The 19,156-nt window shown below is 42.3% G+C and overlaps 1 protein-coding gene across 1 annotated transcript in view; it reads right to left on the bottom strand.

The window, feature by feature from the left end:
- CABP7 (calcium binding protein 7) overlaps positions 1-18,850 on the bottom strand; it is a 155,731-nt gene extending 136,881 nt beyond the window's left edge. The window contains exon 1 of the mRNA XM_089655454.1: positions 17,976-18,850. Within this exon, the coding sequence (XP_089511580.1) occupies positions 17,976-18,084 (109 nt within the window). The 5' untranslated portion in view covers positions 18,085-18,850. The remainder of the gene's footprint in view (positions 1-17,975) is intronic.
- Between the last annotated feature and the right edge of the window lie 306 nt (positions 18,851-19,156).

Genomic DNA, 19,156 nt, shown 5'->3' with positions numbered 1-19,156 from the left:
TTTTGGCACACTGACTTATAAAGATCGTTGCTCTCTGTGACTGTGCATGCAGCCTTGTGCTGCCATCCATTGGCATGTTACAAAACTGGTTTCAAAACGTTTTGATACCACCTCGTACTTGCTGCTGTTCAGATTGCGTCGGGTTCCATACTGGAAAAATTGTGTGGGCAACTGAATCAAACATGGCATTATGGTTATCATTATATAATCACTACAACAATCTGGGTTAGATTAAGAAGACCTATATTGTATTTACCAGCAAAATATCCATAAAATGGCTCTTCTTAAACCTTTGCTCGATAATATTTTTTATGATATAGAGCTGGTAAAATAATTATTGAACATGTCACTATTATTTTCTGTAAATATATTTCTAAAGGTGCTATTGACATGAAATTTTCACCACATGTCAGTAACAACCCGTGCAATCCATACTTACAAGGAAATCAAAATAAATACGTTCAGAAATTAAGTTATGTGTAATAAAATGGAATGACAAAGGGAAAAAGTATTCAATACGTTAACTGAAATTTATTTAATACTTCATACAAAATCTTTTATTGATAATGACAGCTTCAAGACACCTCCTGTATGGAGAAACTAGTTGCATGCATTGCTCAGGTGTGATTTTGGCCTATTCTTTCATACAAACAGTTTTCAAATCTTGAAGGTTCCATGGGCCTTTTCTATGAACTCTGATCTTTAGTTCTTTCCATAGATTTTCTACTGGATTCAAGTCAGGTGATTGGCAAGGCCATTCTAGCAGATATATTTTCTTTCTTTGAAACCAATTGAGAGTTTCCTTGGCTTTGTGTTTGGGATCATTGTCTTGCTGAAATGTCCACCCTCGTTTCATCTTCATCATCCTGATAAATGGCAGTAGATTTTTATCAAGAATGTCTTGGTACAATTTTCCATTCATCCTTCCTTCAACGGCATGAAGTTTGCCACTTCCGTATGCTGGAAAACAGCCCCACACCATGATGTTCCCACCTCCAAACTTCACTGTTGGTATGATGTTTTTGGGGTGATGTGCAGTGCCATTTGACCTCTAAACATGGTGTGTATTTTGGCATCCAAAGAGTTCAATTTTGGTCTCATCTGACCAGACTATATCCTCTCAGTATTTCACAGACTTGTCTAAATGTTGTGCAGCAAACTTTAAACAAGCTTCAACATGCTTTTTCTTCAGCAATGGAGTCTTGGTGAGCGTGCATACAGTCCATGGCGGTTGAGTGCATATTGTTTTCTTTGAAACCATTGTACCTGCTAATTCCATGGCTATCAGAAGCTCTCCACAAGTGGTCTTTGGCTCTTGGACAACTATTCTGATCATTATTTTCACTCCACTGTCAGAAATCTTGTAAGGAGCACCTGGTTGTGCCCAGTTTATCGTGAAATTATATTCTTTCCACTTCCAGATTATGGCCCCAACAGTGCTCACTGGAACATTCCAAAGTTTAGAAATCCTTCTGTAACCAATGCCATCAGTATGTTTTGCAACAATAAGGTTGCAAAGGCCTTGAGAGAGCTCTTTGCTTTTACCCATCATGAGATATTTGTTGTGTGACACCTTGATAATGAGACACCTTCTTATAGGCCATCAGTTGAGAATGAACCAGCTGATATGAATTTGCACTTACAAAGGGCAGGATTGCTTTCTATTTGCTGATAAATTTCAACTGGTGTCTTGGCTTTCTATGCCTTTGTGCACCTCCCTTTTTTCAGGTGTTCAGTACTTTTTCCCTGTCATTTCATTTTATTACACATAACTTAATTTCTGAACTCATTTGTTTTGTTTTTTTGTATGTATGGATTGCATGGATTGTTACCGATGTGGTGAAAATTTGAATAGCACCTTTAGAAATATATTTACTGAGAAAAATGGTGATGTGTTCAATAGATATATTACCCACTGTACATGAGGCATATATATATATATATATATATATATATGAGAAAATATATAATATTTTCTTTTTCTGCATACAGAATTGTTTTACTTTGTTGTAGAATATTTATACAGCAGTTGATTTTAGCTGAATGATAACAACATCTGGACATTTTATACATGTTGTTTGGAGAACAATATAGTTAACAATTTAAAAGGTTACAAATTACAATGGGCCCTGATATATTTACAAGTGGTAATCAAGGAACTGTATTGATATACTGTATTTATCTCCGAGGTGAAAACCCATGATAGCCATACTGTGTATGCAATGCATGATATTCCATTTGCGCATTTGCATTTCTTCACCATAGAGATGCAAATTTTGCATCCCAGAGTAGAATTCAACTAGTTCACTCTAGTTATGAATAGTCTCAATCCAAGGAAATGATGATTCAGACCATATCTATAAATATATCATATAATTTAAGCCATGCATGCAGTCTTCCAGTGGAATCTCCTGGAACAGTAGTTTTCAGCCCAGGAATTGAGAGCCACTGGTGTAGTGTATGGGCATGTCAGCCTACACTTTGACCATAGTAGGCATAGTTACAGGTTTACTTAGCAACAGCTAGAATAAATATACCTTTCCTATCTCCCATAACAGGGGCGATGGACCCAGATGTTCCTCTATAAATTTGAATGCTCCAGTAGCAGGGGAGCACTGGAAAACTAAGTAGAAGGTGCTCTCACTGCACTGATAGAAAGCAAACCACTTTACCTCTTTTGGACACAGTACAGTTTTTTTTTATTCAAATATTTTCTATTTTAATTTACATATTTTATGTTTAATCTCTTTTAATAAGTACAGGTTTGTAGTACAAATGCAAATTGCATCTGAACAAGTGTATCCAGACTCGTATAACCCATATATGATGAGCAAAATACAATATAGAGCACAAAATAATATTAAACAATGGTTACAAGACACAGATAACAGGTATAGTGTCAGAACTTTCAGGTCTTCAGAAGCCATTGGACTACAATGAAGTAACAGCAGATGTAAAAGAAATAAGTATGCACCAGCAATATTCAGTTCAACTGGGGATATGATATCTGGGTTAGCAGGCGACACGATAAAGCCAGCCATCAAATTAAGTATACGAAAGATTGCAGTAGTAGTAAAAAGAAAGAAGAGAAAAGGGGAATGAGAAGAAAAAGAAAGAAGGGGAGAAAAAAAAGGAGGGTAGAGGGGATAGTACAGAGGGACCATGGGAGGAGCCAGGAAATTATGTGGACTTCAGACTTTAGCAGAAATAAAGGAGTCAAAGTCAGAAAAGTATCTGAAATGAAACCATACTGTCCAAATAAGTTTGTATGAGTCAGATTTGTCCTCATCCCATGCAATCATCCGTTCCACGTACTCAATCTTGTCCAATTCACAACCCCATTCAGTCATCGATTGATTTACATTAATTAATTTACATATTTTAAATACATCCAACAACTTTTGTTGTTACTGTCTCACTAGTTATAACATGTTTGTACCTAATCAAGTTACTTGAACAAGTTAATATAAAAACTGTATACAGTAAGTGGTGACACTCTACCTCTTCTAGCTCCCACCCTAGACCATGACTGGCATGGTTATTGAAATAGTCTTTGTGCAACCAGTGATTGGGGTGCTAAGCCTGGCATTACCAACCAGGGTCCCATAATTTAGCACATTTTTGTAAACAGCCCCTATGTTGAAAAAATTATATTTTTTTTTTGGCAAGAGAGGTGTTAACTTTTTCCTTTCCATGAGTGCCATAGGGAAAGATAATAACTACTTTGAGGCAATTACTTTAAGTGCTTTAAACAGTAACCTGTCCACTGGAGCAAATATCTCAGAGAGAAAATCCTCTTCATCCTAAGAGCTACGTAAACACACAAGATATTTTGTAACATGAAAAGTTTGGTTTGCTATCTACAGGGCTTTTTTTTCTTAGAGAATAGGTGCAGATAATCCACCTTCTGAGTCACCCCTTGTCTCTGCCCCCAACCCACCTCCGAGCACTGTCCATTCATTTCACCCCCTATCTACCTCCCAGTACCGCCCCTTTTTATAGAAAACAGAACCAAGTATCAAGTAATATGCATGGAATTTGTTAATGATAACAGGATAATCAGCAAAATAGATCCCCTGTAGCCTGCAAAAATACCCCCCAACAATAGATCTTCTAGTAGCCAGCATTAATAGACCTTCCAGCAGCTAGAAACAAGAGACCCCTCCCTCGGCAGTAGATCCCTTCCAAGCAGCAATACACCCCAGCAACAATAGACCCTCTCAGCAAAAACTGATCCCTCCCTCAACAACAGATCCCCCAGAGACAAAATATCCCCCAGGATGCTCCAGCACACCCCGGCACCCCTTGCCATTTCATACATTCAGTGTTGGAGGTGCTGGAACAGCGTTCCCCTGCGGCATTTTTGCTGAAAAAAAGCCCTGGCTATCTATCGCTGATTACCAATAGTGAAATAATTTGGGTCATCTCCACAACATATGGATAAATCTGCAGAGCCAACTTGACACCTGGAATCTGAACTGTCTATACTGCACCATTGGTATAATCAATGTAGGGTGTGATATATTCTGTGTAAAATACAATATTGAGTGAGTATTTGGGTAGGAGAGAGGGATACTACAGGGACTACTGCCAGCATATTCTGCCATATATCCTCTGGAATATAACCCAGGTCTTTTTCCCAACCTGTTTTGCTGGGCAAGGATGTGTTAACCACCAGGGAGGTGTATAAGTGGGAGAAAAGTCCTTTTTTGTACAGAGGTTGTCGCCAGCAACGATATTTAAGGGAATGAGGAACGTTTACTTTAGAATGTACAACTATGTCATATGCTGAGGTTCTTTTCAAAAACACTTGAAGAATTCTTGGTGTCATACACATTCAGGACCCTCTCACATCCTCATTTCTGCTCATGATATAACTCATATTCTGCAAAGCCATCATATGAAATGTACAGATAAATTCAGCTACACATGCAATTAAAGATACTCAAGTGCAGAGACTGAAGACCAAAGTATGAGAACTGCAAAGTTAGCAAGTGTCCTACTTCATAGGCAACGTATTTCATCCACTTCTTAATATGAGCCACTGTACTATATAGGCCAGTCACCAGCCAAAACATGCCACTACTCCACTGACTTCCCATCACTGCAGTTTGCTTGCAGTCACCAGCCAAAGCTACATCTTACTGTACAAATCTCCTCCCTGAATGTATCTTGCTGCCGTGACAGCAAAATCCTTTTGAGCCCCATTTCTTAGATTAGGAAGTTTCCCATCGTGACGTGGCAAGGTGGCTGTACAGTCCTCCGGTGTGCCAGTCCAATCCTGGTGTGAGAGCAGTAGCTGTCATAGTAGACAGGAGGCCATGACCCAGCAGGCAGGAGGCTGTGGCTTGATGGTTGAGAACTACTGTCCCAGAGAAAGGTCTAATGGCCCACTGGTTACACCCTTAGTCCCATCAGTTCAGCAGCCAACTTAAGGTGGAAGAAAGACCTTCCAAACATCAAGACTGTGTTGTGGCTTGAGCATGGCTGTAAGTTATTTATAATTGTCTTGCTATAGTATAATATAGTATTCACAGTTTGGTTTTAGATAAAAAAAGATCCTATATTGCACTGCCACTTAAAAATGATACCAAACCCTCCTATCCTTTTCAGCTAAGGAAGGCTCGCCTTAGTTTGATCTGCAGTTACCATGGGGCTACATATGTGATAAGCTATGACACCAGCCATTTGAAGTCTAGTTGAGAGCTGACCAGGGGCAGACTAACCATTTGGAAACTTGGGCACTGCCCGAGGGCCAGTAGGGGGCCCCACGAGATGCCCCTGGTACCTTTCTCATAGGCTTTTTTGAGTTTGGGCAAGGACACAGGGGCCCCTATTGCCTATGATCCCCTATTGCCCGGGGGCCCCATGAGTTGTCAGTCTGCCCCTGGAGCTGACATATGAACACTAGAAGCCTTGACAGTTATCACCAGAGTCATACCATGAATGTAAGTGTTTTGGGAAACAGTTAATTTGGTGGGTTTATTTCCTCATGCAATGTCTCCTCTGAAATATATGAAAACCAGCCTGCCTGCTTGCAGTCTGCTTTGGAATGTACACTGAGCTGTCCATGTACAGCTCAGTTTACATTCTGGCATGGCACCTGTGTGCCAGGATGGTTGTACTCCTGCACAGGAGTACACCATCCTGGACCAGCCAATGAAGACGGCTGCATCCCAGCACCCAGTAGAAGATGACGAGGCAGGTGAGGGACGTTGGACCATTGAGAAGGGTAGGTAAGTAATGCAGAGTTTAGCTCTGATTAAAGTTTTGGCAGCACTGTTGTTTCTGACTGGGAAATAAATACAATCTCAGAAACGCTGGTTCAGCCCACAAAATGGATACCTCCTCCAGGGGCGGACTGGCAACTCATGGGGCAATAGGGGATCATGGGGCCCCTGTGTCCTTACCCAAACTCAAAAAAGCCTATAAAAAAGGTACCAGAGGCATCTCATGGGGCCCCCTACTGACCCCGGGCCCTCGGGCAGTGCCCGAGTTTCCAAATGGTCAGTCCGCCCCTGACCTCCTCTGTGTATGAGGTATAGTCACACTTTAAAAAGCTACAAGGGGAGACTTACTTATGCCCTGTACACACGATAAGAAAATCGTACGAAAAATTTTGCGGAACCACTGATCAAACGATTTTCTCTTCGTTGATGAGCAGGATGTTTTAACCGATAATGATGTGAACAAAAAAATCTGGTTAAACAACAGTGAAAACGGTTGTCGTTTCGCATACGAACGACCGATTTTCTATGCGGTGGTATGACAGTTGTACGAAAAAAATCTATCAGGCACTATCACGCATGAGCGGAAACAGAAGATGACTCGGATGTTTATGTCCAAGGAATCATCATAAACACGAACAAAAAATCCAAATGTTAAAAGTTGATTGGCCTAATGAGATAATGAAACCTGAATTCTGCATATTATATTTTATGGATCGCTATTTATGTATATAGATAATGTAATAAACTATATTATACTCATTGCTGTTAATTGTGTATATCGCTCATTCTGGCCGGAAGGGCGTTGCTACAAGGTCACACGCACACTGCATCACTTCCACTTGTACGGAAGATGTCAACACTACGTATTGCCCGACGAATGATTTTTTTAGATTGGTTAATGGTGGGCCACGATTTCAACCAAGGAATGAACGCCTCTCGGTCGTCGGATGACCGATCGGTCGATTTTCTGATTGTGTATTCCCACCTTTAGTGTGGATTCACACATGTACAATGTGGATTGAAGCTCAGGTTTCACAGTTAATTGACACAGTAGTGGCAGCGGTTCATGTCAGGTTTACATCAGGTTCATGTCAGGTTTAGATCAGGATTTTATCCTGTTCACAACTGATGACGTGTGGTTTAGAAACTGTTCCCATATAAGTCAATAGCCTGTAATCCACACCTGAACCAGACCACAGTGCTCAGAAATCGGGACTCTTTTTCAATCCACACCGCCAGTGTACTGGACATATATGAACAGGTACCATAGGAAGCAATGTTATCTCACATGTCATGCGGATTGGATATGGCTCAAACTGCAAAACTGGAGAGTGCTAAATCTGGTGCAGCTCTGCACAGAAACCAATCAGCTTCCAGGTTTTATTGCCAAAACTTAAATGAACAAGCAGAAGTTAGAAGCTGATTGGCTACCATGCACAGCAGCACCAGATTCTGAGTGCACCAGTTTTAGTAAATATCCCCTGCAGTATATCTAAATAAATGTATGGGAAGCCACAGCCATGCACTCTGTGTCCCTGATCAACAGTAGAAGTTTTTTTATTTATTTATTTTCAGCAAGACATAATTGTTTTCTGCAATCAGTAAATCCAGACTTGGCTTAGCTAAAATCACACACTGTAGCTGCCACCACGGACTCTTTGTTTTACTGTCTGCATTTTAACACATTATTGCAACAATGCACATGTAATAAAAGGCTATCTAGCAGCATTGCACCCAGCGTAATTCAGTTTTAGAGATTTTAAAATGAATCATCCCTGCATTCCCACGATGACTTAGAAAAATACTGCAAGAGAGCAGCATTACACTTAGAAGTACATTACACTCAGACACCCATGTACAGACAGACACAAATAAATGAGAGACTGTCTGAATTGTGCATGATCTACATATTAAAGCCAGTAATGTGCACTGTAATAAATCCAGCCTAGAAGGGGCAGCTCAGGGAAGATACAATATTTCATGTATTGTTTGTAATGCCTCTGCTCCTAATTTAATGTGTCATGTTAAGTTATTCCCTCTGCCTTTCGTGTTCATCTGTGCCTTTCAGAACAGTTCCCCTGCAAGATGGTGAATTACATAAGTATCTGAGCATGAACCATCACAACGCTACACTTTGCTTAAAGCCTAATCAGTCTGTGGATAGATCCCTGTTTGTGCCTTTTGCCAGAGAGCCTTCATTTCTAGTGAACTGATAGGTTGAATAGTCATTTAACCCTGAGAATGTTTTTTTCAAATAGTGACATAGGAATGGTGGCTGTAGTGACTGCAGATGGAACTGAGCTCCTTAAGGGGATGGGGTATGCCCCCCCCCCACCACCACCACACATATGCTATTACAAGGAAAAAAGACCCCATTCTCCATAGCTATTTTCCTAGCTCCACATGTCTTACTCTATAAACCTATCCAAGTCTCTGTCAATTAAGACGCTCACAGCATTGTGAATATCTGCAATCACATATGGAGTAGTCATTGAGGTATAGCATTATGGGCAACATTAATAACCATTCAGAATTCATCATCTGAAATATACAGCTTAAGAAAACTAGTCAGATCAATGATTATTGGAAGTACAACATGCTTGGTAGTTCATTAATGCTCATTGTACTGCTTTACTACAATACAGCATCTCTGGTGCAAAGACAGTCAAAGGGTCATGGAAGTGGAGACACAACACAAAGGGGGTTAATCCTGAATCTACCTCTAAAATGAATAATATAGAGCAGGGGTCTCTAAACGTTCTGAAAAAAGGGCCGGTTTACTGTCCTTCAGACTTTGAGGGGGCCAGACTATGGCCAGTGTGAGCAGAAAATGCTGTGGTGTCAACGAGAATAAACAATGCCTCATCATTGGTATTAGTGGGAGGAATAGTGATCCATTGCTGGTAGTAAGGAAACAATAATGCCCCATCATTGGGATCAAGGAAAGGAATAGTGCCCCATTGTTGGTATCAGGGAAAGGAATAGTGCCCAATCATTGGGATCAAAGGAAGGAATAGTGTCCCACTGTTGGTATCAGGGAAAGGAATAGTGCCCCGTCATTGGTGTCAGTGGGAAGAATCCATAACATTTGTGTCAGTGGAAGGAATAGTGCCCCATCATTGGTGTCAGTGGGAAGGATAGTTCCATAACATTGGTATCAGTCTTAGGAATAGTGCCCCATCATTGGTGTCAGTGGGAAGAATAGTTCCATAACATTGGTATCAGTGGCAGGAATAGTGCCCCATCATTGGTGTCAGTGGGGAAAATAGTTCCATAACATTGGTATCAGTGGTAGGAATAGTGCCCCATCATTGGTGTCAGTGGGGAAAATAGTTCCATAACATTGGTATCAGTGGTAGGAATAGTGCCCCATCATTGGTGTCAGTGGGAAGGATAGTTCCATAACATTGGTATCAGTGGTAGGAATAGTGCCCCATCATTGGTGTCAGTGGGACAAACAGTTCCATAACATTGGTATCAGTGGTAGAATAGTGCCCCATCATTGGTGTCAGTGGGACAAACAGTTCCATAACATTGGTATCAGTGGTAGAATAGTGCCCCATCATTGATGTCAGTGGGAAGAATAGTTCCATAACATTGGTATCAGTGGTAGAATAGTGCCCCATCATTGGGATAAGGGAAAGGAATAGTGCCCCATTGTTGGTATCAGCGAAAAAAATAGGGCCCCAACATTGGTGTCAGTGGGAAGAATAGTTCAATAACATTGGTGTCAGTGGAAGGAATACTGCCCCATCATTGGTGTCAGTGGGAAGAATAGTTCAATAACATTGGTATCAGTGTTAGAAATAGTGCCCCATCATTGGTGTCAGTAGGAAAAATAGTTCCATGACTTTGGTATCAGTGGTAGGAATAGTGCCCCATCATTGGTGTCAGTGGGAAAAATAGTTCCATTACTTTGGTATCAGTGGTAGAAATTGTGCCCCATCATTGGTGTCAGTAGGAAAAATAGTTCCATGACTTTGGTATCAGTGGTAGGAATAGTGCCCCATCATTGGTGTCAGTGGGAAGAATAGTTCCATAACATTGGTATCAGTGGGAGGAATAGTGCCCCATCATTGGTGTCAGTTGTAGGAACAGTGCCCTATTGTTGACATCAGTAAGAGTAATTATACCCCATTGCTAGAAGGAATAGTGCCTTGTATCAGTGGGTGGCATAGTGCCCCAAGGACCTGATAAAGGCAAGCAAAGGGCCACATCTGGCCCCCGGGCTGCAGTTTGGAGACCACTGATATAGAGGAACAATTTTTTGGCCAAAATGAATCAGGTTGGACATCTTACATTAATTATTCCTCCAAGACTTCTGTTAGTCATATATAATCATACAGTACCTCCATCAACAATGTTAGTTTTAAGTTCAATTTGCTTTTGTCCACCTAGAAGCTTTGAAGGTAATGAGTTTTCGGTTGCAAATACTCCTGACAATTAGGAAGGAAGCATTACACCATACTAATCCAGGGTTCAGCTAGGTTTCAGCTGAATGCTACAAGTTGCAGAATTACATTTTAATTTTTAATATGATTTTTAATATTCACAAGTTGCAGCAATAAAACAGATACAATCAAAAGTTAAACAAGAAATGACTTTTTATTGCCCTTTAATTTAAAAGGAATCTGTCACCTCAACACTGACTGGGCTTTGGTGATCCTCTCTGACCCTTTGGGCTTTGCACTTGTTCCAAGCAGTTTAATCATTTTCAGTTTCTAAAAATTGGCTGAGCCGTTTCTAGTGCTTGCATTCAGAACCAGAGGTTTGACAGGCACCTTTTCAGAATAATGACTTTCATCACAATTTCTACATACTACTCACACCAGTAATAGTCACTTAGGGTCTATTCTCACCAGCTGCTGCATTACTACGACCGGCTGGATAACCGCAGTGCCGATATGCCAATCACAGCGCATCGCACTGTTCACTTTTTTTTAAGTCGAAATGTCACAGTGACATCTACCTCAACTTAAAGCAGTATAAAACCAAAAAGCAAACATTTATTATATTGCAGCTTACCAATTCTTAGATGTGGTGGCTGCATCCGTTTACTATCCTTTGTTTTCACCTGTTGATCTAGCCAGTAAGTCTGTTGTTTTTCAACAGAACAAGGTGTCTTGCAGGTGTAGCAGTTACAGCGTTGATAGAAACCATTTAACAATGAAAGGGGGCTTACAATGGTCAGCCTTTATTGATTTATGTAAAACCTTTATTCCCAAAGGAAAAAAACTGTTACTGTAACTGATTATAAACTGTTAGCTGGAGTTTGGCTTTAATTTGCTACAAAGTGCCCTGTCACACCGATGCGATTTCAGATGCGGTTTGAAAATTGAAATCGCACCTGAAATCACATCTAATGAATGTGAATGTCAGTGTCTTAACGTGTGCAGGGGCGAACTGACAATTCATGGGGCCCCCGGGCAATAGGGGATCATGGGGCTCCTGTGTCCTTGCCCAAACTCAAAAAAGGCTATGAAAAAGGTACCAGGGGCATCTCATGGGGCCCCTTACCAACCCTGGGCCCTCGGGCAGTGCCCGAGTTTCCAAATGGTCAGTCTGTCCCTGAACGTGCGATTTGCTACAGCTGCGATTTCTAAAGTAGTTCTTGCATTACTTTTTCTGCAGTTTTGTTGTTTCACATACATAGAATATAATGGAAATTGCACTGCAAATTGCAAGAAATTGTTGAAAATCTTCACAAGTAGTAATAAAGTCTTCAGAAATTGCACACAAATTGCGCGATTTTAAATCGCTAGCGGTGTGACCGGTGACTTAATCTGCTAGTACATCTAACACTCCCCTCTCCCACACTGACAATACTGCTGTCCATGGGTGCCCCTATGCTCCTTCATCCAGATTGGAGGCACTCTAATACAGGAGGTGTGTTACTGGCCAGATCACAGAAGGGGAAAAGTCTAAAAAGAAAACTAATGCAGCCTCCATATCTAATGATTGGTAAACTGCAATTTATTTTTGGTTTTGGGTTTAAAATGGTTTTAAAGACAGTAAGTAAAAAATCTTCATTATGCAGCTCCTCCTCCAGTCCCCCCCCCCCTTATACTTACTCGAGCCTGATCTTGATTCAATGATGTGTATGAGAGCAGCAGCTCTCTCAACTTTCTCTTTCCTCATTAGAGAGGCAGCAGTGGGCACCATTGCCTCCTGCTGCTGTCAATCACAGGCAGTAAGGAGGGAACAGGGGGCAGGGCCGAGCCGCGCTGTATGTGTCAATGGACACACAGAGCCAGCTCAGGAGCATACACACATGAGTGCCTTCGTTGCGGCTTGCTATGGAAGCACCTGGCAGGGGGAAGGAGCCAGGAGCACCGGCAGGGGACCTGAGAAGTGGAGGATCGGAGCTGCTCTGTGTAAAACCATTACACAGAGCAGGTACTGTAAGTATGACATATTTGTTATTTTTAATGCATAACATTGTTACCTTTACAGTCACTTTAATACTACTTTAATGAATTTCTAAGACTAAGTTCACACTATAGAAACGCAGTCCAGGTGCATTCTGGATGTGTTTCTGCATGTGCATTTTTTACGCCTTTTTGGTGCATTCTGGTGCGTTTTTTTATGTGTTTGTGACGTGTTCTAGTGCATTTTTTATGCATTCCAGTTTATTTTTTTCCCCTCTTCAATTTAGATAGGTACATGTGCGTTCCAGTACGTTTTTGGTGCGTTTCATTGCATTTTTGATGTGTTTAACCACGCTCCAGTACAGTTCTGTGCAGAAAAAAGCAGCATGTTCTACTTTTTTTTCTGCATCCAGAACGCACTGGAACTGCAAGCACTGATGTGAACTATGACATTGACAACCACACAACCTACTTTCTGTACGTTTTGGATGCAGAAAAAAAGCAACTGAAACACATGTAGTGTGAATTGGCCCTAAATGTAAACATCAGCTGTAATTCTTACTGTTATGGCAATAAATACTGTTCAGGAAATGCCAGCAATGACAATATTATTGTGTTGAAAATGTTATGCAGCAAAAGCTTTGGCACCCATATAAAATGATTGGCATCTAAAAACCCATGCTGAAATGAATTAATAGTACCATGGCAATCACATGTGGCCAGGTGCTTCATTGTTGCAAGCCTAGCATCCACTGGAGAATGGTAGTTCTTTTTGGAGGTCTGTCAGTAAGTTAAAGAGCAATCCCAGGGAACAAGTGAAATCAATAGAACAATGTCGGTATATGTATTCTACTGCAGCCAGATTCCGGAGCTTCTCACATATGGGGCGGCTTGGCCTGCATCTTGCAACAATGTCACCTCTCTCTCTGCTTCATTTATCAAAGCATCAGTACTAGGAAGTGGAATTGGTTCTTCACAGCCGCCAATCAGATTTTAACTTTTAATGCAGATATTTATCTGATTGGTGGCTTTTAGAAAGTCACTCCATGTCTTAGTTTTAAATCTTAGCAGCATCACACTCTGTATATTAGGGAGAGCAGGGAGCCTACAATGGGTGCAGCTAGGAGGTAAGCAAAGATCACCAGATTAAAGGAAAAAGGGACTAGGCTGGACTAGTACACTACGGCTATGCCTGGTTGGGAAATAGAAAACCTGGACATGTAGGCTGTGCCCCCTATCAATTTCAAGGTTCTTTTATTTATTTATTTTTAGTTTGACCCCCTCCCCCCCCCCCAAAAAAAATCAACTTAGCATAATGCCGTAATGCAGGACATAGATGGGCCGTTTATCAGCCAAATTTTCGGCCGATAAATGAAAAGTCGGCCCCGTTGCCATTTTTCGTGGACATTAGTGGGAGCATCGGCAACTGGGCCAACCAACTTTTCATTTATCGTCCGAAAATTCGGCTGATAAACGGCCCGTCTATGCCCTGCATTACGGCATTATGCTAAGTTGATTTTTCCAGCATGACCGATAAAAATAAATGTGAAGATCTGCGAAAAAAGGCCGACGTGCTGGCCCCAGTAACAGCGTGAATATCGGCCGAATTTTCGTGCGGACGAAAATTTGCCCGATAAACGACCCGTCTATGGCCTGCATTAGAGCAGGCAATACAAAGATCATTGCAGGTGGTTGTTATTGCTTATCTGACTGTCACTGGTCATACCTTTATTTATTTATTTATTACAGGTACTTATATAGCGCCGTCAATTTATGCAGCACTTTACATACATATATTGTACATTAACATCAGTCATTAACCCTCAAGGAGCGTACAATCTAAAGTCCCTAATTCACAATCATACATACACATACTAGGGACAATTTAGACAGGAGCCAATTAACCTACCAGCATGTCTTTGGAGTGTGAAAGGAAACCGGAGTACCTCTAGTCTAGGTTCACAACTATGCGTTTTCCGCTGTGTTTTGTAGAAACGCACAGCAGTCCATTGCCGTACCTGTTCCCGCAGTCACAACCAAGAAAAATGCAAGAGGTGTGCAGATGCCATTAATCCTAATGGAAATCGTTCCAGCACTAGAAACCTCACCACATTTGCGGTTCCTGTGTGGGCTGCAATTCCAAAAATGATGCAGGGACCTTTTCCCTGCTTTTTAGGAGGCAGCCTATCCAAAAGAACGAGCTGCCGTACCCATGCAAAACGTGGCTCATAGAGCAGCATCAGTGTGATCCTAGGTCAAAAATGCAAAATGATTTATTCTTTTTCTACAGCGTATTTAAATTATTTCTAGCCTACTCCCAAAGTCTGTAAAGTTACTTTGTGAAGATCCCTACTTCTACGCAATCACACACTGCTGTGCCACACATTTCACACAGAGCCTGCCTTCTGGACTACTACTACTGGAGAATTTAAGGAGGCAGAGTCAGTACAGGAATCAATGCTTCAAGGCGGCAAGGTACCATGGGATATGTAGTCCTTAGAAATTGGGGAGAAGCTGCAAAGCCTGCAGGGAATCCAGGAAGTTGTAGAAAGAGATGGCCAGCAGACAGGCAGCACTTACAGCATGAAAGGAAATGTAATCTTCTATTAGATTGTTTGTATTTTAGTACAATGCTGATGTTATAAAATGAAAATGTATGCTGTGGCTATAGATCGCCTTAGTTGCTCCTGAGGATAGGCCTTTCCAAAGCAAAAACTTTCAAAAACTTGTTTGACAACAGGCACCTCTGTCACAAGTGCTCATTAAAGCAATATTAAAAATAAAAAGCAAAAAATTATAGTATTGTAACTTACCAATTCTTAGAGGTGATGGCTATATTAGTTTCCTTTTTAGGCTTTCTTTCATCTATTCTCATCTGGTGATTCAACCAGCAAGTCTGCTGTTTTTCACTGCACAAACTCTCCAGCAGATTGTATCAGTTTTTCATGGATGAGACAAACCACTTAAAGTGTTACTAAACCCACAACAGTAAAATCAGTCTGTAAATGCTTGTTATACTAAGAACCTAAGGGGTGAATCCTCTGCAATTTGTAAAAGGGCCATTTGATCCTGATGTATCTGATCCTCCCCTTCTTCCAGTGTCCCCTTCTTATCTCCTGATAAGACATATTGTGTGGAGTCACTCTGCACATGCTCAGTTTGGTGTGTATTGCTAGAGAGGTTTTTTTTTTTTTTTACTTGAGAGGGTGCATGTGATCAGCACAGGGCCAATCAGCACTGCCCAGACAGAGGTCAGGGGTTCTGCATCCTCCTAGAGTAGAATGAAAACTCCTCCTACAAGCTTTAATATATGCTGTGCTGGACACTGATAGAAGTCACAAGACTGCTATATACTGCTGATGAGAAAAGGTGTTTAGCAGTTTCTATTTACTAAAATAATTGCATTTCCATGTTGTGTGTACTGTGGGAGACCAGATATAGTGAATGCAGGGTCCTGGGTTTAGTAACACTTTAACACTGGCAGAGCTGCTCGAAATGGCCAGCTTTTATTTATTCATGCAGAACCTTTATCCCAAAAGGCAAGAAAAACTGCTGCAACTTCTTATAAAGTGTGAGCTGGAATTCGGCTTCAATTTGTTATTGGTTCTAACTCTGCTAATACATTTAACACTCCCATCCCCCCCACCAAGACCAACAATGTTTGGCTTCAATTCGTTATTGGTTCTAATTCTGCTAATACATTTAAAACAACCCCCCCCCCCCCCACCTCCAAGACAGACAATGCTGCTGTCTGCTGTGTCCTGTGCTCATTCCTCCAGAGTGGTGTCTCACTAATACAGGAGCTGTGCTACTGGCCAGATCAATGGGTGAAAACAGAGAGGGAAATACAAAGACCAGAAAACTGATGCAGCCAACACATCTAATGATTGGTAAGCTGTAATAAAATACATTATTGGTTTTGGGTTTAAGCTTGGGTTTACACTGATGCGGTGCGGAATTTACAGCGCTTTCTGTGCAAATTCTGCACCGCATCTGAATCGCACACCGTTCATGCAAACCGCTGCGGGTGTGTATGTTTAGTTAACGACACACTGAAATCATTCTGCAAAATGCAGTGCAATGTGCAGAATCAGATTGTGTAGATATGAATACCCATGCGATCTGATTCTAGTGTGGACCAAAAAAAGGGTCCTGCACCTTTTTGGTGCGGGTGTGGTGCGATTAGAGTCATACATAATGTCGGACCATATTAGCAAAACTAACTACTTTTACCAAAAAGTGCAATCGTTTATGCCCCGTATACACATTGAGATCAGACAAATGACTATCCGTTTTTTGGGGCTTTTTTGATGTGCTGGTTTCATATCAAAGGTGAAGATGTTACTAAAGTTACGATAATTCTCGTACGACAGCTAAAAATTCTGAAGTGATATCATGCATTTGTATTGTATTTTGCGGATAAAAATCGTACTGGTTAAACAAAAATAAAAATCATACGATCTGCTATTGTACAAATACATTTTTTGTGCTTGTCCCTTTGAGTAATTTCAGTCGATTGCTACTAATGATCAGATTATCGTACGATCGCTTTAAAAGCGGCATTTTGGTAGGACTTTCTGAGTGCGTATACGGGGCTTAAAGTTCATAAATAGGATTCCACTAAATAGGTGGATTCTTGGGCCACTGAATCAGGGTGACATTGGGCCCTACTGCTGCCCTTATCCCATCATCATAATTAAAGATTCTTATTTGCAATATGTTTTGTATTTTCTTTCATTTCTAATTACACAGTGGATGTACAAAACCTAAGAACGGCTGTGATAACCTGAACAAAAAAAATCAAACCGAAATCTCCTTGTAAAGGCCAGTTAGTAGGTAAAGTTTCCTTGATCAGAGGTGTTTGTGTGATACTCATGCAGGCATGCAGTGACACAAAGAGAAGATCTGTTGTGTGCTAAACTAGTTGTAGAAAGTGCAGTGCAGAGCAGGGTGTCGTGTGTCTGTGGTCACCTCGGCTCTCCCTGCCATCCTGCTCTCATCATCACACTGGCTGACACCTGCTTTACACCAATTACGATCTACTCAGTACTCAGAGTCTATGAATGAAAGACAGGAACTGCCTCCTTATATGTCAGCCACATTGCAGCCTTCATCAGCAGCACACACCGACACCATCGCCTTCAAGGGCTCCTGGAACACGATGGGGGGTCACCTGCTGTACAAGGAAGGGGGGCGATCTGAGCGATCGGATGGACAGGCAGACAAGACAGATGGAGAGATGAGCAGAATGGCAGGCTGCTTGTGGCGTGCCCTCTTCACCTCTAGGATAACAAACCCCAGGCACCTGTTGAAGCCCCCCCCCAATGTAACCCAGGCAGAGGTGCTCCCCATGCCCCCCACAGTCAGGATCACTTACCCTCGATCTCGTCTTCGGGGAGCTGAGTGGGGGGGTGCTCTCTCAGTAATTCGGGGATGGTGTACACCCCCCGGTACATCAACGCCGCCGTTACCGGGTGAAAAGGCATCGTTGCGGGCGAGGGGACACCCGGAGGCAGATAACACTCGAAGGGGCAGCATACGGAGTGACTGTCACCGAGAGACTGTCACCGATACCGGCTCCTCCGGCTGCGCTCCGCTCTCTGGCAATGGGCGAGGGGTACAGGTGAGCTGCATGCGGACAGCCTGCCGTCCTCACATCCACAGCATCTTGTTGCACAGACACAGAGGGGGAATGTCAATCAGACCGGGGGGAATGTCACAGGAGAGACGGAGGGGTAGCACTGGGAGAGAGGGAATGGCACAGCCACAGACAGAGGAATAGCACAGACAAGGAGAGGCGAGGAAAGAAAGAGGGAATGGCACAGCAGAGACAGAGAGAGAGAGAGAATGAGAGAGAGAGAAAAAGGGGGGATGTCACAGCAGAGACAGAGAGAGAGAGAAAAAGGGGGGATGTCACAGCAGAGGCAGAGAGAGAGAGAAAAAGGGGGGATGTCACAGCAGAGGCAGAGAGAGGGAGAGAGAGAGAGAATGAGAGAGAGTGAGAGAAAGGGGGGATGTCACAGCAGAGACAGAGAGAGAGAGAAAAAGAGGGAATGGCACAGCAGAGACAGAGAGAGGGAGAGAGAGAGAATGAGAGAGAGAGAGAAAGGGGGGATGTCACAGCAGAGGCAGAGAGAGGGGGAGAGAGAATGAGAGAGAGAGAGGGAAAGGGGGGATGTCACAGCAGAGACAGAGAGAGAGAGAGAGAAAAAGAGGGGGTGTCACAGCAGAGACACAGAGAGAGACAGAGAGAGAGAGAAAGGGGGGATGTCACAGCAGAAACAGAGAGAAAAAGGGGGGATGTCACAGCAGAGACAGAGAGAGAGAGAGAGAGAGAGAGAGAAAAAAGGGGGATGCCACAGCAGAGAGAGACAGAGAGAGAGAGAGAGAGAGAAAGGGGGGATGTCACAGCAGAGACAGAGAGAGAGACAGAGAGAGAGAGAAAGGGGGGATGTCACAGCAGAAACAGAGAGAAAAAGGGGGGATGTCACAGCAGAGACAGAGAGAGAGAGAAAAAAGGGGGATGTCACAGCAGAGACAGAGAGAGAGAAAAAAGGG

The sequence above is a fragment of the Staurois parvus genome, unplaced genomic scaffold (assembly GCF_062004578.1).
Source record: "Staurois parvus isolate SC_StPar_1 unplaced genomic scaffold, SC_StPar_1.0 ptg000840l, whole genome shotgun sequence".
Taxonomy (NCBI): domain Eukaryota; kingdom Metazoa; phylum Chordata; class Amphibia; order Anura; family Ranidae; genus Staurois; species Staurois parvus.
This window is presented reverse-complemented; position numbering and strand designations above follow the sequence as displayed.